The 20,665-nt window shown below is 50.5% G+C and overlaps 1 protein-coding gene and 1 non-coding gene across 3 annotated transcripts; both read right to left on the bottom strand.

Annotated features, from left to right (window-relative positions):
• Window positions 1-9,126: 9,126 nt before the first annotated feature.
• On the bottom strand, window positions 9,127-14,503 carry FXYD4 (FXYD domain containing ion transport regulator 4). 2 transcript variants are annotated; one of them, XM_010376157.2, is made up of 9 exons: window positions 14,463-14,503; window positions 13,383-13,428; window positions 12,395-12,527; window positions 11,385-11,417; window positions 11,248-11,274; window positions 10,100-10,174; window positions 9,957-9,996; window positions 9,622-9,659; window positions 9,127-9,544 (listed from the first exon to the last, which is right to left on the bottom strand). In XM_010376157.2, exons 3-9 carry the CDS (start codon window positions 12,429-12,431, stop codon window positions 9,525-9,527), a joined length of 270 nt encoding a protein of 89 aa, XP_010374459.1. In that variant the 5' UTR covers window positions 12,432-12,527; window positions 13,383-13,428; window positions 14,463-14,503; the 3' UTR covers window positions 9,127-9,524. The 2 variants fall into 2 exon arrangements, with proteins under 2 accessions (XP_010374459.1, XP_030797125.1); XM_030941265.1 differs by having other exon boundaries at window positions 12,395-12,554; window positions 14,463-14,497.
• Window positions 14,504-18,933: 4,430 nt separating this feature from the next.
• Window positions 18,934-19,037, bottom strand: LOC115900521. The gene has a single exon (XR_004060205.1). It is a non-coding gene; the product is annotated as a U6 spliceosomal RNA (small nuclear RNA).
• Between the last annotated feature and the right edge of the window lie 1,628 nt (window positions 19,038-20,665).

Here is a 20,665-nt window from a genome sequence, read left to right as displayed (position 1 = left end):
TTGATGCTGGAGTCACATCTCTTGATAGCGGGAGAGCTTTAGTTTCAAGTGCTACATTGTGAAAGCAATGATTTTGTTTCTAGTTTTTATAAAATGCTAATTTAAACTCTTTTTTTTTTTGGTCACTTTCCTGATTTCTGTAGGGTGCATTTGTTGATTAGGTTATGACAGGATACCCGTTAACAAGCTCAAGACCTGTTTTCAAATTGCTACCCACCTAGGCAACAAAGCAGTGTTGAAATTCAGGCAGCTCTACATACAGCATACAGTATTACTATCATTTTAAACCTTATGCTAAATACAAACCATCAGGACTTTAAAATGTGGAGTTTATTTAAAACCATTCTATGCAAAAATGTTTATTTTCCCCCTTTACTAGCTGTATAGTGTTACGATTTTACCAGTATTAAGGGTCTTTAGTATCTTAAAGAGTAAATGTTCTTGGTTAAACCCCTGAGAGTTGCTTAAAAAATTAAGTCTGTGAAGTATTCAGCCTTTTCTAGCTCCATTGGGCTTCAGAGACTTAGGTACAGTCCTTAGTTCCAGTGTTCTGCATGCTTGGATGGCCTGATGTGAGGGCAGCAGCATCACCAGGAATGGCAGGATACAGGGATGCAGAGAGGCGCTTGGAAGACTGGCATAGGGGAAACCTAGAGAGAACTATCTGCTGTAGCCCTGATCCGGGATCTCTGCCCACCTATGGGCCTACCATGCTTCAAGTGTCAGTATTGCATGGGGAAGCAGAGGACTATAGGTGAGGGAGACCCAGAGAAACGAAGTTTCCATTGGAAACTGGAGTTTCAGCTGGAAACGGGTCTGGAATGCGGTGAAGATGAGACCTCAGATTTCATAGAGTGGTGGAGATTCAAAGAGTACCTGCACACCCCTGAAAGTCTGCTAGATTTAGGATGCATGGGTGGAAAGGGCTTCAGGGGATGGGAAAGGGAATGTGTTAGATGACCTGACATCCCAAGGTAACAACATAACATGGACAGCAAAACACATCGCCTTGCTCCAGGATTGTTAACTCGGGGAGCAGCAAATCTCCCTCTTGATTCCCAGGTTGGGGTCTAGTGGCATGATGCTGGCTCGCTGCAGTGTCAGCCTCCCGTGCTCAAGTTACCCAGTTGTCCTCCCACCTCAGCCTCCCAAGTAGCTGGGACTGGAGTCGCACACACACTATTCCCGGCTAATTTCTGTATTATTTGTAGAGACGGGGTCTCACTATGTTGCTCAGACTGGTCTTGAACTTCTCAGCTCAAGTGAGCTGCATTCTTCAGCCTCCCAAAGTTGTAGGATTTCAGGCATGCACCATGGCACCCAGCCAGGCCTATTTCACACAGCCATGCCCATTTGTTAATACTGTCTATGGCTGTCCAGGTATTACAGCAGGCAGGCAGATGGGTAGTTGTATCAGAGACCACATGGCCCACAAAACCTAAAGTATTTACTGACACTGTTACGGGAAATGTTTTTCAACCTGTGGCCTTGGGCATGACGAGGGCATTCCCTGCAAGGTAAAGGTCAAGATACTGCATCTTGTTATGTTGTAGAACCCCAAATTCAGGCTTGTGTAGCTGATGCCAAACATCAAGACACAGGTGCTTGGAGATAAAGGTTTATTTGATTTGGCCAAGGTGAGAAATCTGCCTTAACAAAAAGAAGCAGCGTGGAGTTTTTGTTTTGTTTTTTATTTTTAGAGATGGGGTCTCCCTGTATCACCCAGGCTGGAGTACAGTGTCTCAAAGTGCTGGGATTACAAGCGTGAGCCACTGCGCACGGCCTCAGCATAGAAGTTTTGACCTCCATTTTCAACCTGGGCCAGTTCACCCCTCCTTGGGCAACCTGGGGGTCCTCCACTCCTGGGAGGTCATATTGAGGCCAAACTTGCTGCAGATACACAATCGACATAGTACACTATAGCCTTGGCCTTCCAAAGTGCTGGGATTACAGGCAGACGCCACCATGGCAGGCATGGGGAGTTTTTACACAGCTAGAGAATAAGGGAGGAGCAGTTTCAGAGAACTAAGGGGGGAAAAGTCTGTGTTTCTTTAGTCTCACAGTGTCTTGGATAACCAGACTTCTGGGTGTCTGCAGCTGGTCACAGTGTGTTTAAAGATACTCATTCGTTCTGCAAAACTTTTTTATGGCCCTGAAGTTAACCCCTCCTTCACAAGGAACAGTATTCCAGCAGTTTATAATTTCATTATGGAAACAAGGAATATTGGGCAAAAAGCGAGTGGTTAACGTGTAAGCAAGTAAGGACCTGATAAGAATTTTCATTCTTTGAGTCACTAAAAATGCTGGGTGTTGAAATCTCAAGGGTCCTGGTTGCAGAAACTCTTATCACTAAGAAAGAGGGATAATTTTGGGTAGCAGTTTTGGATTTTGGAGAAAGCTGCTTTAACACTTGAAAATACCCTGAGGCCTGGCGCAGTGGCTCATACCTGTAATGCCAGTGCTTTGGGAGGCTGAGGCAGGTGGATCGCTTGAACTGAGGTGGTTTTTTGTTTTGTTTTGTTTTTTTAAGACAGAATCTCACTCTTACCCAGGCTGGAGTGCAGTGGTGCGATCTCGGCTCATTGCAACCTCCGCCTCCCTAGTCAAGCAATTCTGCCTTAGCTCCCTGAGTAGCTGGGATTACAGGTGCATGTTGCCACGCCCAGCTAATTTTTGTATTTTTAGTAGAGATGGGGTTTTACCATGTTGGCCAGGCTGGTCTTGAACTCCGGACCTCAGGTGATCCACCCACCTCGGCCTCCCAAAGTGCTAGGATTACAGGCGTGAGCCAGCATGCCCGGCCAAGCTGAGGGGTTTGAGCAGCTTGGGCAATATAGCGAGACCCCCAATTCTACAAAAAATATAAAAATTACTCGGGCCCATGGTGGCTCACACCTGTAGGCCAGCTACTTGGGAGGCTGAGGTGGCAGGATCACTTGAGCCCAGGAGGCAGAGGTTGCAGTGAGCCAAGATTGCACCACTGCACCTCAGCCTGGGTGACAGACCCTGTCTCAGAAAAACAAAAAAGAAAATACTACTCCTGCTAATTACCAGGTGACCAGAAGGATGCAAGGACTCCACCAGCTGCTGTGCCATCTGCTGCAAATGACAGCATAGGCCCCATCAAAGAGGTACCTGTGTTCCTAAATGATTTCATGTGGCGCCTCTGATGAGTCTCGTAAACACTCAGGCCAAACCCTGAAACTCTGAGTGTTCTGAATCAAGGCCACGTTTTCTGCAGGAGAGGGCTAGTTACCTTTCTTTTCTTTTTTTTTTTTTTTTTGTTTTTTGTTTTTTGTTTTTGTTGTTTTTGTTTTTCTTGTTTTTTTTTTTGAGACGGAGTCTCGTTATGTTGCCCAGGCTAGAGTGCAGTGGCATAATCTCGGCTCACTGTAATCTCCGTCTCCCAGGTTCAAGTGATTCTCCTGTCTCCGCCTCCCGAGTAGCTGGGATTCCAGGCACCCGCCACCACACCCGGCTAATTTTCATATTTTTAGTATAGACAGGGTTTCACCATGTTAGCCAGGCTGGTCTGGAACTCCTGACCTCAGGCAATCTGCCCACCTCGGCCTCCCAAAGTGCTGAGATTACAGGCGTGAGCCACCGCGCCCAGTCTAGTTACCTTTCAAGAAGCAGCCCCTGAGTACTTAGCAGTATGGGAGATAAGTCACCTGCAGTAAGACCACCCTCATGATTTGGGCACTGGCAGATGCATCAAGTCTCAAGGCATCTCAGTTTTATTGTTTTTGTTTTTTTAAAAAGACAGAATCAGGCTGGGAGCAGTGGCTCACACCTATAATCCCAGCACTTTGGGAGGATGAGGCAGGCGGATCGCCTGAGGTCAGGAATTCCAGACCATCCTGGCCAACATGGTGAAATCCCATCTCTACTAAAATTACACAAATTAGCTGGGTGTGGTGGCACATGCCTGCAGTCCTAGCTACTCAGGAGGCTTAGGCAGGAGAATGGCTTGAACCCAGGAGGTGGAGAGTGCAGTGAGCCAAGATCAGGCCATTGCACTCCAGCCTGGCGATAGAGTGAGACTCCATCTTGAAAAAAAAAAAAAAGACAGAATCTTACTCTGTTGCCCATGCTAAAGAGCAGTGGTGAGATCATAGCTCCCTTTTTTTTTTTTTTTTTTTTTTTTTTTTTTTTTTTTTTTTTGAGACCAGGCCTTGCTCTGTCACCCAGGCTGGAGTACAATGGCATGATCGCAATCAGGGCTCACTGCAGCCTCAAACTCTCCAGTGGTTCAACTGCTTTATCCTAAGTAGCTGAGACTACAGGCATGTGCCACCACACCCAGCCTAACATTCTTTTTTTCTTTTTTTTGAGACAGAGTCTCACTCTATTGTCCAGGTTGGAATGCAGTGGTGCAGTCTCGGCTCACTGCACCTCTTCCTCCTGGGTTTAAGCGATTCACCTGCTTCAGCATCTGGAGTAGCTGGAATTATAGGCGCCTGCCATCACGCCTGGCTAATTTTGTATTTTCAGTAGAGACAGGGTTTCACCATGTTGGTCAGGCTGGTCTCGAACTCCTAACCTTAGATGATCCACCCGCCTCAGCTTCCCAAAGTTTTGGGATTACAGGTGTGAGCCACCGTGCCAGGTCCTAACATTCCGGAAATAACAAAATTATAGAGATAGAGGACAGTTTAGTGGTTGCCAGAGGTTTGGCCTGGGGGCCCTAAGTAGGGAGGGAAATGGGTTTGGCTATAAAAGAGGAGCATGAGGGATCCTGGTGATGAACTGTTCTAGATCTGGACTGTGGTGGTCACAGGAATCACGGGTGATAAAGCTGCACAGAACTAAACATACATGCACACACAAATGAGTGTTCTAACACTGGTGAAATCTCAGTAAGACTGATGTTTCTAGCAGTTTCAATATTCTGTTGTGATGTAGTGTACTATAGTTATGCAAGAAGTTGCCACTGGGGGAAACTGGCTTATCTCTTTGTATTATTTTTTACAATTGCATGTGAATCTATAATTATCTTAAATGTAAGGTTTTTTTGGTTTGGTTTGGTTTGGTTTAGTTGAGAAAAAAAGAGGCAGGCCAGGTGCTGTGGCTCACGCCTGTAGTCCCAGCACTTTGGGAGGCTGAGGTGGGAGGATTGCTTCAATGCAGGAGTTCAAGACCAGCCTAGGCAACACAGTGAGAGCCCATCTCTACATCAAAAAAATTTGCTGGGCCGGGCGCAGTGGCTCATGCCTATAATCCCAGCACTTTGGGAGGCTGAGGTGGGCAGATCACCTGAGGCTGGGAGTTCAAGACCAGCCTGACCAACATGGAAAAACCCCGTCTCTACTAAAGAAAAAAACAAAACGAAACTAGCCAGGCATGGTGGCACATACCTGTAATCCCAGCTTCTCAGGAGGCTGAGGCAGAAGAATCGCTTGAACCCGGGGGGCAGAGGTTGTGGTGAGCCAAGATCATGCCATTGCACTCCAGCCTGGGCAACAAGAGCGAAACTCCGTCTCAAAAAAAAAAAAAAAAAAAAAAATTAGCTGGGCATAGTGACACGCGTCTGTGGTCCTAGCTAATCCGGAGGCTGAGGTGGGAAGACTGCTTTAGCCCAGGAGGTTGAGGCTGCCACATGCTACTGTACTCCAGTCTGGGTGAGAGAGTGAGACCCAGTTTTAAGAAATAAATTAAAAAAAAAAAAAGAAAAGAAAAAATATAGAGAAATTTAAAAAAGAGAGCTGGGTGCCATGGCTCATGCCTATATTCCTAGCACTTTGGGAGGTTGTGGTGGGCCGATGGCTTGAGCTCAGGAGTTTGAGACTAGCCTGGGCAACATGATGAGACCTCATCTCTACAAAAAATATAGCCGTGTGTGGTGGCATGTGCCTGTAGTTCCAGCTACTTGGGAGGCTGAAGTAGAGGTTGTAGTGAGGTTGCACCACTGCACTCCAGCCTAGGTGACAGAGCCAGACCCTGTCTCAAAAAAAAAAAAAAAAAGGATTATTTTAAATCAGAATAAGTCCTTTCTCTAGTCCTCACCTTTGGATTCTGAAACAATAGCCTGAGTGCTTTTTTTTTTTTTTTTTTTTTTTTTTTGAGACCGAGTCTCACTCTGTTGCCAGGCTAGGAGTGCAATGGCACGATCTTGGCTCACTGCAACCTCCACCTCCAGGGTTCAAGTGATTCTCCTGCCTCAGCCTCCTGAGTAGCTTGGATTACAGGCATGTGCCACCACGCCCAGCTAATTTTGCATTTTTAGTAGAGACGGGGTTTCACCATGTTGGTCAGGCTGGTCTTGAACTCCCGACCTCAGGTGATCCGCCCATCTCAGCCTCCCAAAGTGCCTGGATTACAGGCTTGAGCCACTGTGCCCGGCAATAGCCTGAGTTCTGATCTCAGACTCACAAGGCCAACTCCCAGGTACAAGAGGGAAAAGACGATCTGAAAGATTAGCAAACTTTTTTTTTTGGGGGGGGCAAACTTTTAACCTTGATAATTTTGGGGTGCTAGGTTAGAATTTGGTTGACTTTGTGAGTAAATGTCTCTGTGATGTTTGTTTTATTTTATTTTATTTTATTTTTTTTTGGAGACAGAGTCTTGGTCTGTCACCCAGGCTGGAGTGCAGTAGTGCGATCTCGGCTCACTGCAACCTCCACATCCTGGGTTCAAGTGATCCTCCCACCTTAGCCTCCTGAGTAGCTAGGATTACAGGTGTGAGCCACTGCGCCTAGCCAATTTTTGTATTTTTAGTAGTTACAGGGTTTCAACATGTTGGCCAGGCTGATCCCGAACTCCTGACCTCAAGTGATCCTCCCACCTCGGCTTCCCAAAGTGCTGAGATTACAGGCATGAGCCACTGAGCTCAGCCCTGAAAAATAAAAAGATGTTTAAAATAAAAAAGTGAGGAAGGATGTATAGTCACCCAGCAGCACAGTCCCTGGGCTCTGTCTTTGACAATGATAAACATCGGGAAGGCAACAGGCCCCAGATCTTTGGAAACAGGGCTCAGGAGCAGGACACCTGGGTTGGAGGCTGGCTGTGGAATTCGTTAGCCCATGAGAATCTCTGGGTGCCTCTCTTCTCTAACCTAACCCTAACCCTAATGTCATCTGCACCTCATAGGTTGCTAGGAAAATTCGACATGTGTGAAGTGTTTACAGTGGTGTCTGTCACATAGTAAATCCCCAACTGAGTGGAAATGACCCTTTGCTTTCTCTGGTCCCCCCCACCTCTCCCCGCAGCCCCTCAACTAGGAGAGGATGACAAGGGGAAATTACTCCCCACCTCCGAAACAGGCCCCAGGAAGGGGTCTCTGAGGCACAGCCAGTAATCCCACAAAGGGAAGCCTCTGTCATGCCCTAGTCAGCCCATTCCTCACTCCCAGAAGGGAGAGAGGAGAGCTCATTTCCTCTGGGAACCAGCAGCCCAACTCCAGGGCCCAGCCTCACCCATCTGGGGCTAACACCGACTCCATCCTCTACTGTCACCCAGGCCTGGCCTCCCATCAATCTCTGACTCCTCCCACCATGATTTCCCCAGGCTCCATAAGCTAGAGCCGTCACCCTCCACATCAGCGGGATAAGCCTGTCACTGGGCAGTCACACCTAGGGACTCATGTGGTGGGGCCTCCTACATAAGTGGTCACTTACAGGACTTAGGGAAACTGTGGCACCTGTCCAGGAGAAGTTTAAATGAAGCAGCATGAGAGCTTGAAAGCAGAGCTGCAGGTCTCCACCACGATGTGGCCCCAGGACACGACATGTGAAGGTGGAGGTGGATGGATGTCATGTCCAGAAACCTCTGCTCCCCAGCGGGGCACTGGGGTTGGAAGTCAAGGCTGCATCTCTTGTCAGGGTCATGGGGCCACCATGCAAGGACAAGGTTTGCTAGGATTTCAAACAGCAGAGCTCCTGATAGTCATGACTGCGCCCTGGGTTCCTCAGTCAGAAAGCATGCACTGCTTCCGGTCACCTTTTTGTGGCTTCCCCTGGGTCTGCCACTCCAGACTCGGCTTTCTTACCTCACTTTCATGTTCTCAAAAGCAGTCCCTCACACCAGCGTCTTCCGGTGCCAACGAGGAGAGAGCTCTGCACTGCACCCCCTGGATGAGGAGCCCCGTTCTATCAGCCCTGCTGGGTGGCTCCCACCCCTGCCTCTGTGTTCCTGCAGGGCTGGGCCTTGCTTCCTCAGTGATCCTATCGCCTGCATTCCAGTCGTGCTGCTGATTCCCTCCACCAGGGTGGTTTGCGCACAGGCCCCTCCCTGGGTCCACCTGTGCAGACTCAGTGCCGCCTACGGACTGGCCATACCACCTGGGGCTGCCGGTACAGGGCAGCTTCCCCAAAGCACTGGGGCTTGCCAGGTGTTCTGTGACCCACCCAAGATTCCCTGATAGTGGCTGGACTCAGCCAGGTATCCTGAGTCCCACTCAGCCCCACCTTGGAACCTTGCTCTCAGCCCCTGCATATCCTGTTTCAAAGGCTCTGGCAGACATGTGGACCTCATTTTTACAACTCTGGGGCCCTGCACAAGTCTCTGACCCCAGCCCACAAGTCAGGAGACCCTAAGTCTAGGATACATCATACTTCTCAAGGATGTGGCCTACCCTGAGAAGTGGAGGGAGGATGCATCATTAGAGACAGCTGCCCAGCCCAGGCCCTGGCCTCAGATTGGGAGCTGCCACCTGGCAGGGACTCTGTTGTGCTCTGGCCTTTGCTGGGGGCAGAGGCTAGAAGTGGGCTCATTTCCTTCTCCTGGGCCATCAAGGGGCAGGACTGCAGGACGGGCACCAGGCAGGAGCGGCACTTCACACCCCTGCCTGGGGTGCTACAGGGATATTGCCAGGGAGGTCTTCCTGGAGGGGAGTTCGGGCATGCCAAAGAACTCGGATTTGCACACATGGTGTTTGACTCCCACGTGCACTATGCAGGTCTTCTCAAGACATAGTTCTTCATGGAATTTCACAGGATATTTCCTGGGAGGAGGGGGGCCCACGGGATGAGCTGAGGGTTTTACTGGAATGGGTCGAAGGAATTACTACATTTTCTACCATAGAGAGCACTCACTGGGTGAGATGAGGTTTCAATGGGGGGCGAGCCCGGGGGGGTCACTCTAGGTTAAAGGAAGTCATGAGTACCTGAGGCATCAGGACTTCTAGGACCCCCATGCAAGTGGTGGAAATGGAAAGGTCTTCTGTTATAACACTGTAGTGTCTCACGGTTCATGGGTCTCTGTGGGGCTTGCTGGAGTGGGAGCCATAGGAGACAGTTGGGTGGCAGGGACTCAGGGATCGGGAAGCTTGTTGGGAGTGGGCCTTCAGGGAAAGTCAGCAATCCAAGGGATTACTCGCCCCCAGACCCAAAGACGATGGATCACAAGACTACAGAGGAAGGGGTGGTGGGGTGAGTTTAATTCGGAAAAAAAGCTTCCTGATTGGAAAGGGGCCTAACAGCCTGCCCTTGGAAAGAAGTCCTTCCTTGAGGATAAGTCCTCCCAGGGGAGGAGGCGCTGGGGGCCAGTGTTATGCTTCAGGCCATCCCTGGAGGCCGGTCTTGTGCTCAGCAGGTAGTGGCAGAGCCTGCGGAGAGTGGCAGGCAGGCCATCAGACACAGTCCTTACACAGACACCCCCTCAGCCCACGGAAGCCCGTCTCACCTGGAGTGATGAGTGGGATGGTTTTCTCAAGTACGAGACTAGAGAAAGGACCGCATCAGAGTAGTATCAGGTTAGCCTGGAGGACCTTCTACCCTACATCCCAGACTCTTGCCGCCTGGTCCCAAGATGCACCTCCTTGCTCTCCTTCCATGGTCACTTCACACAATACCGAGGTCAGAGCTTTCCCTGACTGGGGCCCTTCAGGGTTGACTATCTGAATAACAAAGCTGGCTGCAAGTCCAGTGAGTGGCCAGGACCCTGTCCACTCTCCAGGTCAGGACTGTCCTCCCATAGTTCTGCCCTGAAGGAGGGGCACACCACAGGGTTGGGCTCACCTGTGCTGCTTCTGGCTGCTCTTGCATTTGCATTTGCTACCTGAGAGGGAGAGAGGGGTCAGTGCCAGGGTCAGTGCTGGAATCAGACCACTCTCTCTTCCTGCCCCACCCTGTCCGCCAGCCCCACCTGCCCTGCCACTCACTCAGAACCGTCACGATCCCAGCAATGGCCAGGAGCCCTCCGCAGATCAGTCCGCTCAGCTGCAGGTTTTTCCAGTCTGGGGCAGGTACAGAGAGTGTGCTTGCACCAGCCTGGGGCCTCACTCATTCATTCAAAAGACATTCGTGAGCCCCTGCTTGTGCCAGCCGCTGCCATATGCATAAAGACAAGCCAGCAACAGAGACATCATTCTGTGTCTGGTGGGGAAACACTAAGAAGAAAAAAGGTGAGGCCGGGCATGGTGGCTCACACCTGTAATCCCAGCACTTTGGGAGGTTGAGGCGGGCAGATCACCTGAGGTCAGAAGTTCGAGACCAGCCTGACCAATATGGTGAAACCCCATCTCTACTAAAAATACAAAAATTAGCTAGGCATGGCAGCGGGCACCTGTAGTCCCACCTACTCAGGAGGCTGAGACAGGAGAATTGCTTGAACCCGGGAGGTGGAGGTTGCAGTGAGCGGAGATCATGCCACTGCACCCCAGCCTGGGCGACAGAGTCAGAATCTGTCTCAAGAAAAAAAAAAAACCCCGTCTCTACTAAAAATGCAAAAATTAGCCGGGCTTGGTGGCGGGCGCCTGTAGTCCCAGCCACTTGGGAGGCTGAGGCGGAAGAATGGCATGAACCCAGGAGGCGGAGCTTACAGTGAGCCAAGATCGCCCCACTGCACTATGGCCTGGGCAACAGAGGGAGACTCTTGTCTCAAAAAAAAAAAAAAAAAGAAAAGAAAAAGAAAAAAAAAAAAAGAAGAAGTGGACATGCGCAAAGAAGGGACTTTGAAGGATGATCAAGGAAAGCTATCCTGGGGCTGAGGCCCAGGGGAGAGGAAGAGAGGAGGACCGCCTAAGGGCTGGGGACTAGGGAAGGGGAGGGTGAGGGTGAGTGAAGGCAGGAGGGTAGGGGTGATGTATCGGGGGGCCCTAACCGCCCAGACACCAACCCTTCTCCAGGAGGGTTCCTAAGCATCCTGTGGCTACCCTCCCCTTGCTGGAGCAACGCTCTCACACAGACCAGGTTTAATCCCCCATCCCACTTTGTGTACACTAGGTCCACACCACCCCTCACCAACTTGTCTGGCAAAGAGGTCCAGGATAAGCAAAGGGAGGGTGGGGGTGGGAATATCAGCTCTTACCATAGTAGAAGGGATCGTTTTCATTGGCTAGAAAAAGTGGGGGAAAAACACTTCAGAACCAGAACCAGGAGACAGGATGTGGGTATCAGAGGGGAGATGTGGGCAGAGTGGGCAGGCTGTTTGGGGGCCTCACTCACCAAATGGGTCATTGGCTTCCAAGGCAGTCAGGCCTGTGTGGGAGGAGCAGAGAAAATGGGTGGGAATTCATGACACTGGTGTCCAAGTAAGTCAGGCAGCAGGACCCCAGCCCAGAGGTTGTAGGGTGACCCTGGAGCCACCAGTTCCCTTCCTCACACCCTCCCCAGCCCCACACAGCCTCAGGGTTTGGCCCCGCCCAAGCCCTGCCTTCCCAGGCTTCCTGATGCTGCTGTGTGCCTGCTAACAGGGATGGTTTGTTATTTCTCTGCCCCCTGAAGAAACAGGGAGTGCTTGCCTTTTTTTTTGAGATGGAACCTCTCTCTGTCACCCAGGCTGGAGTGCAATGTTGCAATCCTAGCTCACTGCAGCCTCGACCTCCCAGGCTCAAGTGATCCTCCCACCTTGGCCTCCCAAAGCGCTGGGATTACAGGCCTGAGCCACTGTGCCATCCTGTTTTTGTCTTTTTTTTTTTTTTTTGAGACGGAGTCTCGCTCTGTCGCCCAGGCTGGAGTGCAGTGGCCGGATCTCAGCTCACTGCAAGCTCCACCTCCCGGGTTCACGCCATTCTCCTGCCTCAGCCTCCCGAGTAGCTGGGACTACAGGCGCCCGCCAGGTCGCCCGGCTAGTTTTTTGTATTTTTAGTAGAGACGGGGTTTCACCATGTTAGCCAGGATGGTCTTGACCTCCTGACCTCGTGATCCGCCCGTCTCGGCCTCCCAAAGTGCTGGGATTACAGGCTTGAGCCACCGCGCCCGGCCCTGTTTTTGTCTTCAAGCCACAGGTGGTTAATGTTTTCCATGGTTCAATTCCTCTGGAGCTATTAGGACCTTTTTGCAATATTCTCATCCTACCTGTACTGTCATTTCCTTCATGTTTCTCTCTAAGTTGTCAGTTTAAATAAAGCGTGCTGATTGAACACCAGACCCCCTTTGGGAGATGTTGTCTGACTTTTGCTGCCTTTGTGGGTGGAGTGATTGCAAGAGGGTCCCAAGAGACTGGGAGGACTCACCTGCCAGTAGGAGAAGGGCCAGGGTCACTCTCTCCATGTCACAGTTCGAGTGGCAGGGCTGCAGGGGGATAGGCACTGGGGCTGGGGTCTGCAGCCCACGGATCTGCTCCAGGCTCACAGCTCGCTTGGTCAGCTACAGGGGGCGGGGGCAGGCAGAGCCCTGTGGTGAGAGTAGGTGTACAAACCCCAAGGATACACTTGCTTGTGGGGTGATCTTGGGAAAGTGACTACTTTCTGTCTTCCCACCTAGAGATAGTGACGGCCTGGGGGAGTAAGCACGAGCTAAGAGCTCAGAACTGTGCCTGCACAGAGTAAGTGCTGCAGAAGATGTTGTTAAAATCCATGTGACAAACCCACCCCCTACTCCTCCCTATGAGGAAGGCACTATTATTGTCTCAATTTCAGAGGAAGAAAAAAAAGAAATGGAGCTTAGAGAGGTGTAATCAGATGCCCAGGGTCAGGTGGCTGCTATTCTAAGTCAGGGTCTGGAATTCCTAACCCCACACAAAGGGCATTGTTATCAGGCCCCAGGCTATTGCTCCCAAAGGTCTGGGCCTGGAGTGGCCAGAGTCCAGTGCCCTGAGTCTGAATTCCCAGACAGCCTCCACAAAAGCAAGGGTGCAGAGGAAGAAGAAAGCGCTGAATCCTGGGATGAGGCGACTACAGAAGCCAGGACCTCCCCTGCCAGCCCTGGCAGGGGACCCTGCTCCAGCAGCCCCAGATTCTGCTCTCAGAGTATAGACCTCCTGTGGTATGACATTTCTCCCTCAGGTTGGAAGTAGCCAGGACCCCATTTACTTGTCCTTGGGGAGGCTGAGTCTTTGAGCGCAGGGCCCCTCCCAGCCCCTTGCATATTGTTAGCCTTGTGTGGTCAAGTCTTCAATACTGAAGCCATTGTCATCATTTGCTGTACCCAGCTCTGGCCTCCTGATGAGATCACAGATCCAGGGCCAGCTGTCTGGGGCTGGGTCGATTCTCAGCAACTTACCAACTGTGTGACTCTGCAGGTTCCTCACTGCTCCTTCACCAGTGTCCTGTAAAAGGAGGATCATCAGAATAGTAGCAACTTCATAAGGTTATAGCAATGGAATTACATGAACTACTATTTGCCAAGCCTAAGAACCATGCCTAGCACACAGTAAGCACTAAAAACCTGTTACAATAAATACATCCATAGGTTGGGCACAGTGACTCACACCTATAATCCCAGCACTTTGGGGCTGAGGCGGGTGGATCACCTGAGGTCAGGAGTTCAAGATCAGCCTGGCCAACATGGCAAAACCCCGTCTATACTAAAAATACAAAAATTAGCCGGGTGTGGTGACAGGCGCCTGTATTCCCAGCTTCTTGGGAAGCTGAGGCAGAAGAATCACTTGAACCTGGAAGGTGGAGGTTGCAGTGAGCTGAGATCGTGCCAGTGCACTCCAGCCCGGGCAACAGAGTGAGACTCCATCTAAAAATAAATAAATAAATACATCCATAAATAAACTGCTCCTTCTGCAGTGGGAGGGAGGCACGGGAGGGAGAGACTCTTAGGCACTGCTTCTGAACATGGGTTATTGGGCTAGGAGCAGTCTCCAAAGCTGGCTTCCCTGAGCCTTCACTGGTCTCTCTCTACCTTCACCAACAAGAGTTCCTGGAATATGAGGGTCTCAACTCTAGGTCACATTTTTTATTTTTTTATTTTTATCATTATTATTTTTTTGAGACAGGGTCTTGCTCTGTTACCCAGGATGGAGAGCAGTGGCATGATCTCGGCTCACTGCAGCCTTGAACTATCTTGGCTCAGGTGATCTCCTCACCTGAGTATCTCAAGCAGTTGGGACCACAGGTGCACCCCACCAGTTCATATATTCTTTAACCAAGGGCTGGCTTCTGTTTCCTCCAGCCCCCAACCCACCATCCGTATGACAGTAGGTGCAAAGCAAGAGGCCTTCAAGCGTCTGCTGCAGCCATATCTGCCCTCAGACACCTCAATAGGCTCCTCATTACTCAGAATTCTTGGGCACCCACCCCCTTCACCCAGCAGCCCCGAAGTGGACACCTGGTCACCTGGGTGAGGGCTCACCTGAGCTGGCAGCGCAGAGAATGGATTTGAGGAAGTTGCTGGGCTGTGGACGGCCCAGGCAGGTGGGTAGGCTCTTTAAACCCTGCAGCCACACCCAGGGCTCCATGACGCAGGCTGGAGGGAAATGGTCAGGCTTCCTGAGACTCAGGCTGACCGACCTGCCACACCCAGGGCTGTTGGGGAGGGGCGGGCTGGGCCGAAGACCCTCTTTTGGCTTCTTCTTCTTTTTTTTTTTTTTTTTTTTGAGACGGAGTCTCACTCTGTCTACCGGGCTGGAGTACAGTGGTGTGATCTCAGCTCACTGCAACCTCTGCCTCCCGGGTTCAAGCAATTCTCCTGCCTCAGGCTCCGAGTAGCTGGGACTACAGGTGCACGCCACCAGGTCTGGCTAATTTTTTTGTATTTTAGTAGAGATGGGGTTTCACCATGTTGCCCAGGCTGGTCTCGAACTCCTGAGCTCAGGCTGTCTGCCCACCTTGGCCTCCCAAAGTGCTAGGATTACAGGCGTAAGCCACCACGCCCAGGCTTTCTTTTGGCTTCTTTAGCTCACCCAGATCCTAAAAGAGGGACCCGGAGGGTGCTGGGCAGGGTGTTTCTGGGCTCTTGTGCCAGCTGTGGGGGTTCTGGGACCTCTGTGTGGGGGTGCCCTGGGGACCGCGGAGGATACCAGGAGCCAGGCACTGACCTTCAGGCTCCCTGTGCTCAGCAGTGCCACTGCTGTCACTTGGGCTGCATGTCTACTGAAGGGAGACTTGTGGCCGGTGGGCACCCCTGGGGGTGGCTCACCCTCTGACAGGGCCCTGACACCCACTTAGCCTCCCCCATAGGAGAGGGATGGGTCCAGGAGGAGGATAGCCACCCCCGAATAAGGAGTGGGCTACCTCCCTCTGCAGACCTCAGGCCTGCCTTGTTGCTGGGGGCCAAACACACCCCACACAGGCGTGTGGAGGACCCAGGCCTCCCTAGTCTGCTGTTACCCCTCCCTAATTCTTTTCCAAATGAGGGACACTTGTCCCTGTCCAGAAGGTAAGGGGGAATGGCTGACAAGGGATGGGGGTCTCTGCGCTGGGAGGGCTAGGGAGGGCAGTGACGGTTTAGATGGTTTATTTATTAATTTATGAGCCGGAGTCTCGCTCTGTCGCCCAAGCTGGAGTGCAGTGGCTCAATCTTGGCACACTACAATCTCCACCTCCCAGATTCAAGCAATTCTGTCTCGGTCTCCCGAGTAGCTGGGATTATGGGCACACACCACTGTGCCCAGCTAATTTTTGTATTTTTAGTACAGACAGGATTTCGCTATGTTGAGCAGGCTGGTCTCAAACTCCTGACCTCAGGTGATCCACCTGCCTGGGCCTCCCAAAGTGCTGGGATTACAGGCGTGAGCCACTGTGTCTGGCCCAGACATACTTTTAACTGGAAAAAAGTATAGGGCAGTCTGAATAGGATGCTGTCACTTGTGTAAAAATATAAAATATTGGCTGGGAATGGGGGCTCAGGCCTGTAATCCCAGCACTTTGGGAGGCTGAGGCGGGCCTGTGTCTCTGTGTGCACACTGCATGGGGAGTCCAGGTGTTTCCTCGGCCAGCTGTTTACTTGAGCTCATTGCACTTAGCCCTCACAGAAGTCCTTGGAGGTATATACTCTCATTAGCCTGTCAATCTACAATAGTCAAACAGGTCAGATTTTAGTTTTAAAGGAGTTTATTCAAGTGTAAAGTTAAGGATGGCCTGCTCAGGAACTATGGATTGTAGAGAATGGAAGTCATGGCTGGGGGCGGTGGCTCACACCTGTGATCCCAGCACTTTGGGAGGCCGAGGCAGGCAGAACATGAGGTCAGGAGTTCAAGACCAGCCTGGCCAACATGGTGAAACCCCATCTCTACTAAAAATACAAAAATTAGCCAGGTGTGGTGGTACACTCCTGTAGTCCCAGCTACTTGGGAAACTGAGGCAGGAGAATCACTTGAACCTGGGAGGCGGAGGTTGTAGTGAGCTGAGATCGTGCCACTGCACTCCAACCTCGGCGACAGAGCGAGACTCCATCTCAAAAAAGAAAAAAAAAAAAAAAAAAGAAGAATGGAATCAGAGTTTTAAAGTCTTGGTGGGGTGTGGGGGTTCAATCCTGACACTCTGGGAGGCCAAGGTGGGCAGATCACTTGAGCCCAGGAGTTTGAGATCAGCTTGGGCAACACAGCGAGACCCCATCTGTACAAAAAAATAGAACAAACAGTCTGGCGTTGTGGCACACACCTATACCCCAGCGGAGGTGAGAGGAGCGCTTGAGCGTGGGAGGTCAAGGCTGCAGTGAGCCCAGGAAGCACCACTGCACTCCAGCCTGGGCGACAGAGGGAAACCCTGTCTCACAATAAATAAATAAAGTGTAAAAGTTTGGGATCATTTATTTTTATATTTTTGAGACAGAGTCTCATTCTGTTGCCCAAGCTAGAGTGCAGTGGCATGATCTCTGCTCACTATAACCTCCACCTTTTGGGTTCAAGTGATTCTTGTGCCTCAGCCTCCTGAGTAGCTGAGATTACAGGCCCGAGCCTCCATGCTCAGCTAATTTTTTTGTATTTTTAGTAGAGACAGGGTTTCACTATGTTGGCCAGGCTGGTCTCAAACTCCTAACCTCAAGTGAGCCACCTGCCTCAGACTCCGAAAGTGCTGGGATTACAGGCATGAGCCACTGTGCCTGGCCTGGGATCATTTATATAGACACAGTTTAGGAAAGTTTAATAGGATTTTAAATGTTTTTTTTTTTTTGTTGAGACGGAGTCTGGCTCTGTCGCCCAGGCTGGAGTGCAGTGGCCAGATCTCAGCTCACTGCAAGCTCCGCCTCCCGGGTTTACGCCATTCTCCTGCCTCAGCCTCCCGAGTAGCTGGGACTACAGGCGCCCACCACCTCGCCCGGCTAGGTTTTTTTTTTTTTGTATTTTTAGTAGAGACGGGGTTTCACCGTGTTAGCCAGGATGGTCTTGATCTCCTGACCTCGTGATCCGCCCGTCTCGGCCTCCCAAAGTGCTGGGATTACAGGCTTGAGCCACCACGCCCGGCCCTTTTTTAATCTTTTTTGAGACACGGTCTCCCTCTGTCACCCAGGCTGAAGTACAGTGACACAGTCATGGCTCTCTGCAGCCTTGACCTTCTGGACACAAGCAATTCTCCTGCCTCACCCTCCTGAGCAGCTGGGACTACGGGTGCACACCAACATACCAGGATAATTTTTGTATTTTTTTTTTTTGGTAGAGACAGAGTTTTGCCATGTTGCCCAGGCTGGTCTCAAACTTCTGGGCTCTAGTGATTCACTCGCCTTGGCTGCCTAAAGTGTTGGGATTACAGGCATGAGCCACCCACTGCACCTGGCTGAATTTTAACTTTTTAAAATGTAAGGTTTAATGTATTGTTATAATGATCTAGGCCCAGTGTGGTGGCTCATGTTTGTAATCCCAGCACTTTAGGAGGCTGAGGCAGGTGGATCACCTGAGGTCGGGAGTTCAAGACCAGCCTGACCAACATGGAGAAACCCTGTCTCTACTAAAAATACAAAATTAGCCGGGTGTGGTGGTGCATGCCTATAATCCCAGCTACTTGGGAGGCTGAAGCAGGAGAATCGCTTGAACCTAGGAGGCAGAGGTTGCAGTGAGTCAAGATGGCGCCATTGCACTCCAGCCTGGGCAACAAGACCGAAACTCTGTCTCAAAAAAAAAAAAAAGTTCTGATCAGTTGAGGTAGTCTTTCTTTAGGAGGAAGGTCTATTTAATACTTTATTTTAAATTTAAATATTTGTATATAAAATGAAGGCTGGGTCAGGCCGGGGGTGGTGGCTCATACCTGTAATCTCAGCACATTGGGAGGCCGAGGTGGGAGGATCACGAGGTCAGGAGTTTGAGACCAGCCTGGCCAACATAGTGAAACCCCATCTCTACTAAAATTACAAAAAATTAGCTGGGTGTGGTGGCAGGCGCCTGTAATCTCAGCTACTCGGGAGGCTGAGGCAGGAGAATCGCTTGAAGCCGGTGGGTGGAGGTTGCAGTGAGCCGAGATCACGCCACTGCACTTCAGTCCAGGGAACAGGGCGAGACACTGTCTCAACAAACAAACAAACAAAAAAAGTGAAGGCTAGATCTCACTATGTTGCCCAGGCTGATCTTGAACTCTTCGTCTCAAGTGATCCTCTTGCCTTGACCTCCCAAAGTGCTGGAATTATAGTGGTGAGCCACTCCCCTCAACCAATTTATTCATTTTTTTAAAATTAAAAAGTATGGAATCAACCATACTTGGTGAAACCCTATCTCTACCAAAAATAGAAAAAATTAGCCAGGTGTGGTGGTGCACACCTGTGGTCCCAGCTACTTGGGAGGCTGAGGCAGGAGGATCGCTTGAGCCTGGGAGGCAGAGGTTGCAGTGAGCTGAGATCTTGCCACTGCACTCCAGCCTGAGTGACAGAGTGAAACCCTTTGTGTGTATGTGGGATGTACATGGGATGCTTTGAAAATTTGTATGTCATCCTTGTGCAGGGGCCATGCTAATCTCTGAATTATTCCAATTTTAGTATATGTGCTGGAGAAACAAGCACTGTTTAACATTTTACACTGAAAATGTAATTGTCATAAGGTCCCTGTCTGAGTTAGGTACAGGATAATAAAGGAAGCAATTAATTATTATTATTATTATTGAGATGGAGTTTCACTCTTGTTACCCAGGCTGGTGTGGAGAGGCGTGATATCAGCTCACTGCAACCTCCGCCTCTTGGGTTCAAGTGATTCTCCTGCCTCAGGCTCCCAAGTAGCTGGGATTACAGGCATGCACCACCATGCTTGGGTAATTTTGTATTTTTAGTAGGTACGGGGTTTCACCATGTTGGTCAGGCTGGTCTCGAACTCCTGACTTCAGGTGATCCACCTGCCTTAGCCTCCCAAGGTGCTGGGATTATAGGCATGAGCCACTGCACCTGGCTAATTATTTTTTTTGTAGAGACAGGGCCTCACTATGTTGCCCATGCTGCTCTCAAACTTCTGGGCACAAGTGATCCTCCTGCCTCAGACTCCCAAAATGCTGGGATTACAGGTGTGAGCCACTGCACCCAGCCAAAACAGTCAATTTATAACAAAGATTAGTGATTGGAAGGGGGATGTATGGTCTCTTGTCTTTTTTGTCATTTATTAAAGCAGCACACTGAGAAAGAGAGTTAACTTGTAATTTAAGAAAGACTGGTGAGGCCGGGCGCAGTGGCTCACGCCTGTAATCCCAGCACTTTGGGAGGCCAAGGAGGGCGGATCACGAGGTCAGGAGATCAAAACCATCCTGGCTAACACGATGAAACCCCGTCTCTACCAAAAATACAAAAAATTAGCCGGGAGTGGTGACGGGCACCTGTAGTCCCAGCTACTCGGGAGGCTGAGGTAGGAGAACAGCATGAACCCAGGAGGCGGAGCTTGCAGTGAGCTCAGATCACGCCACTGCACTCCAGCCTGGGCTATAGAGCGAGACTCCGTCTCAAAAAAACAACAAAAAAGAAGTAGACTTGTGAAATGTTACATGATTCAGATCACAGTCACCTCTCTCTTAAAGCTTAAAGTGTTTTAGGTGTTGTAATCTTTATTTTCACAATCCCCACTTTAAGGGTGAGAAAACTGAGGTAGAGACAAGTTGAGTGACTTGCCCCATGTCACATGTAGGGTGGATGGGAGGTCAGGACCCCAGCCTGGTGGCTGGATGGCGACACCCTCACTGCCTAGGGCAGTCACCTCACTGTGCTTTTTTGTTGTTGTTGTTGAGATGGAGTCTCGCTCTGTTGCCCAGGCTAGAGTGCAGTGGCATGATCTCAACTCACTGAAACTTCCACCTCCCGGGTTCAAGCGATTCTCCTGCCTCAGCCTCCAGAGTAGCTGGGACTACAGGCGCATGCCACTATGCCAGGTTAATTTTTGTAATTTTAGTAGAGACTGGGTTTCACCATATTGGTCAGGCTGGTCTTGAACTCCTGACCTCAGGTGATTCACCTGAAAGTGCTGGGATTACAGGCGTGAGCCACTGCACCCAGCCTCACTGTGCTTTTTATGTTGTGGACTCTGTGGGTGTCATGGTCTCCTGGAGGGCAGATCTTGGCCAGCTTGACCCTGTGTTTCCTGGCCTCTGCCTCCCACTCTCTCTCTCTGCTGGTCTCTGGGCATGTGTCCCCCAGCCATTCTCCATGCAGGAAGT

Source organism: Rhinopithecus roxellana, chromosome 11, assembly GCF_007565055.1.
Source record: "Rhinopithecus roxellana isolate Shanxi Qingling chromosome 11, ASM756505v1, whole genome shotgun sequence".
NCBI classification, from domain to species: domain Eukaryota; kingdom Metazoa; phylum Chordata; class Mammalia; order Primates; family Cercopithecidae; genus Rhinopithecus; species Rhinopithecus roxellana.
The sequence above is the reverse complement of the archived record's forward strand: the minus strand, read 5'-3'. Positions and strand labels throughout refer to the sequence as shown.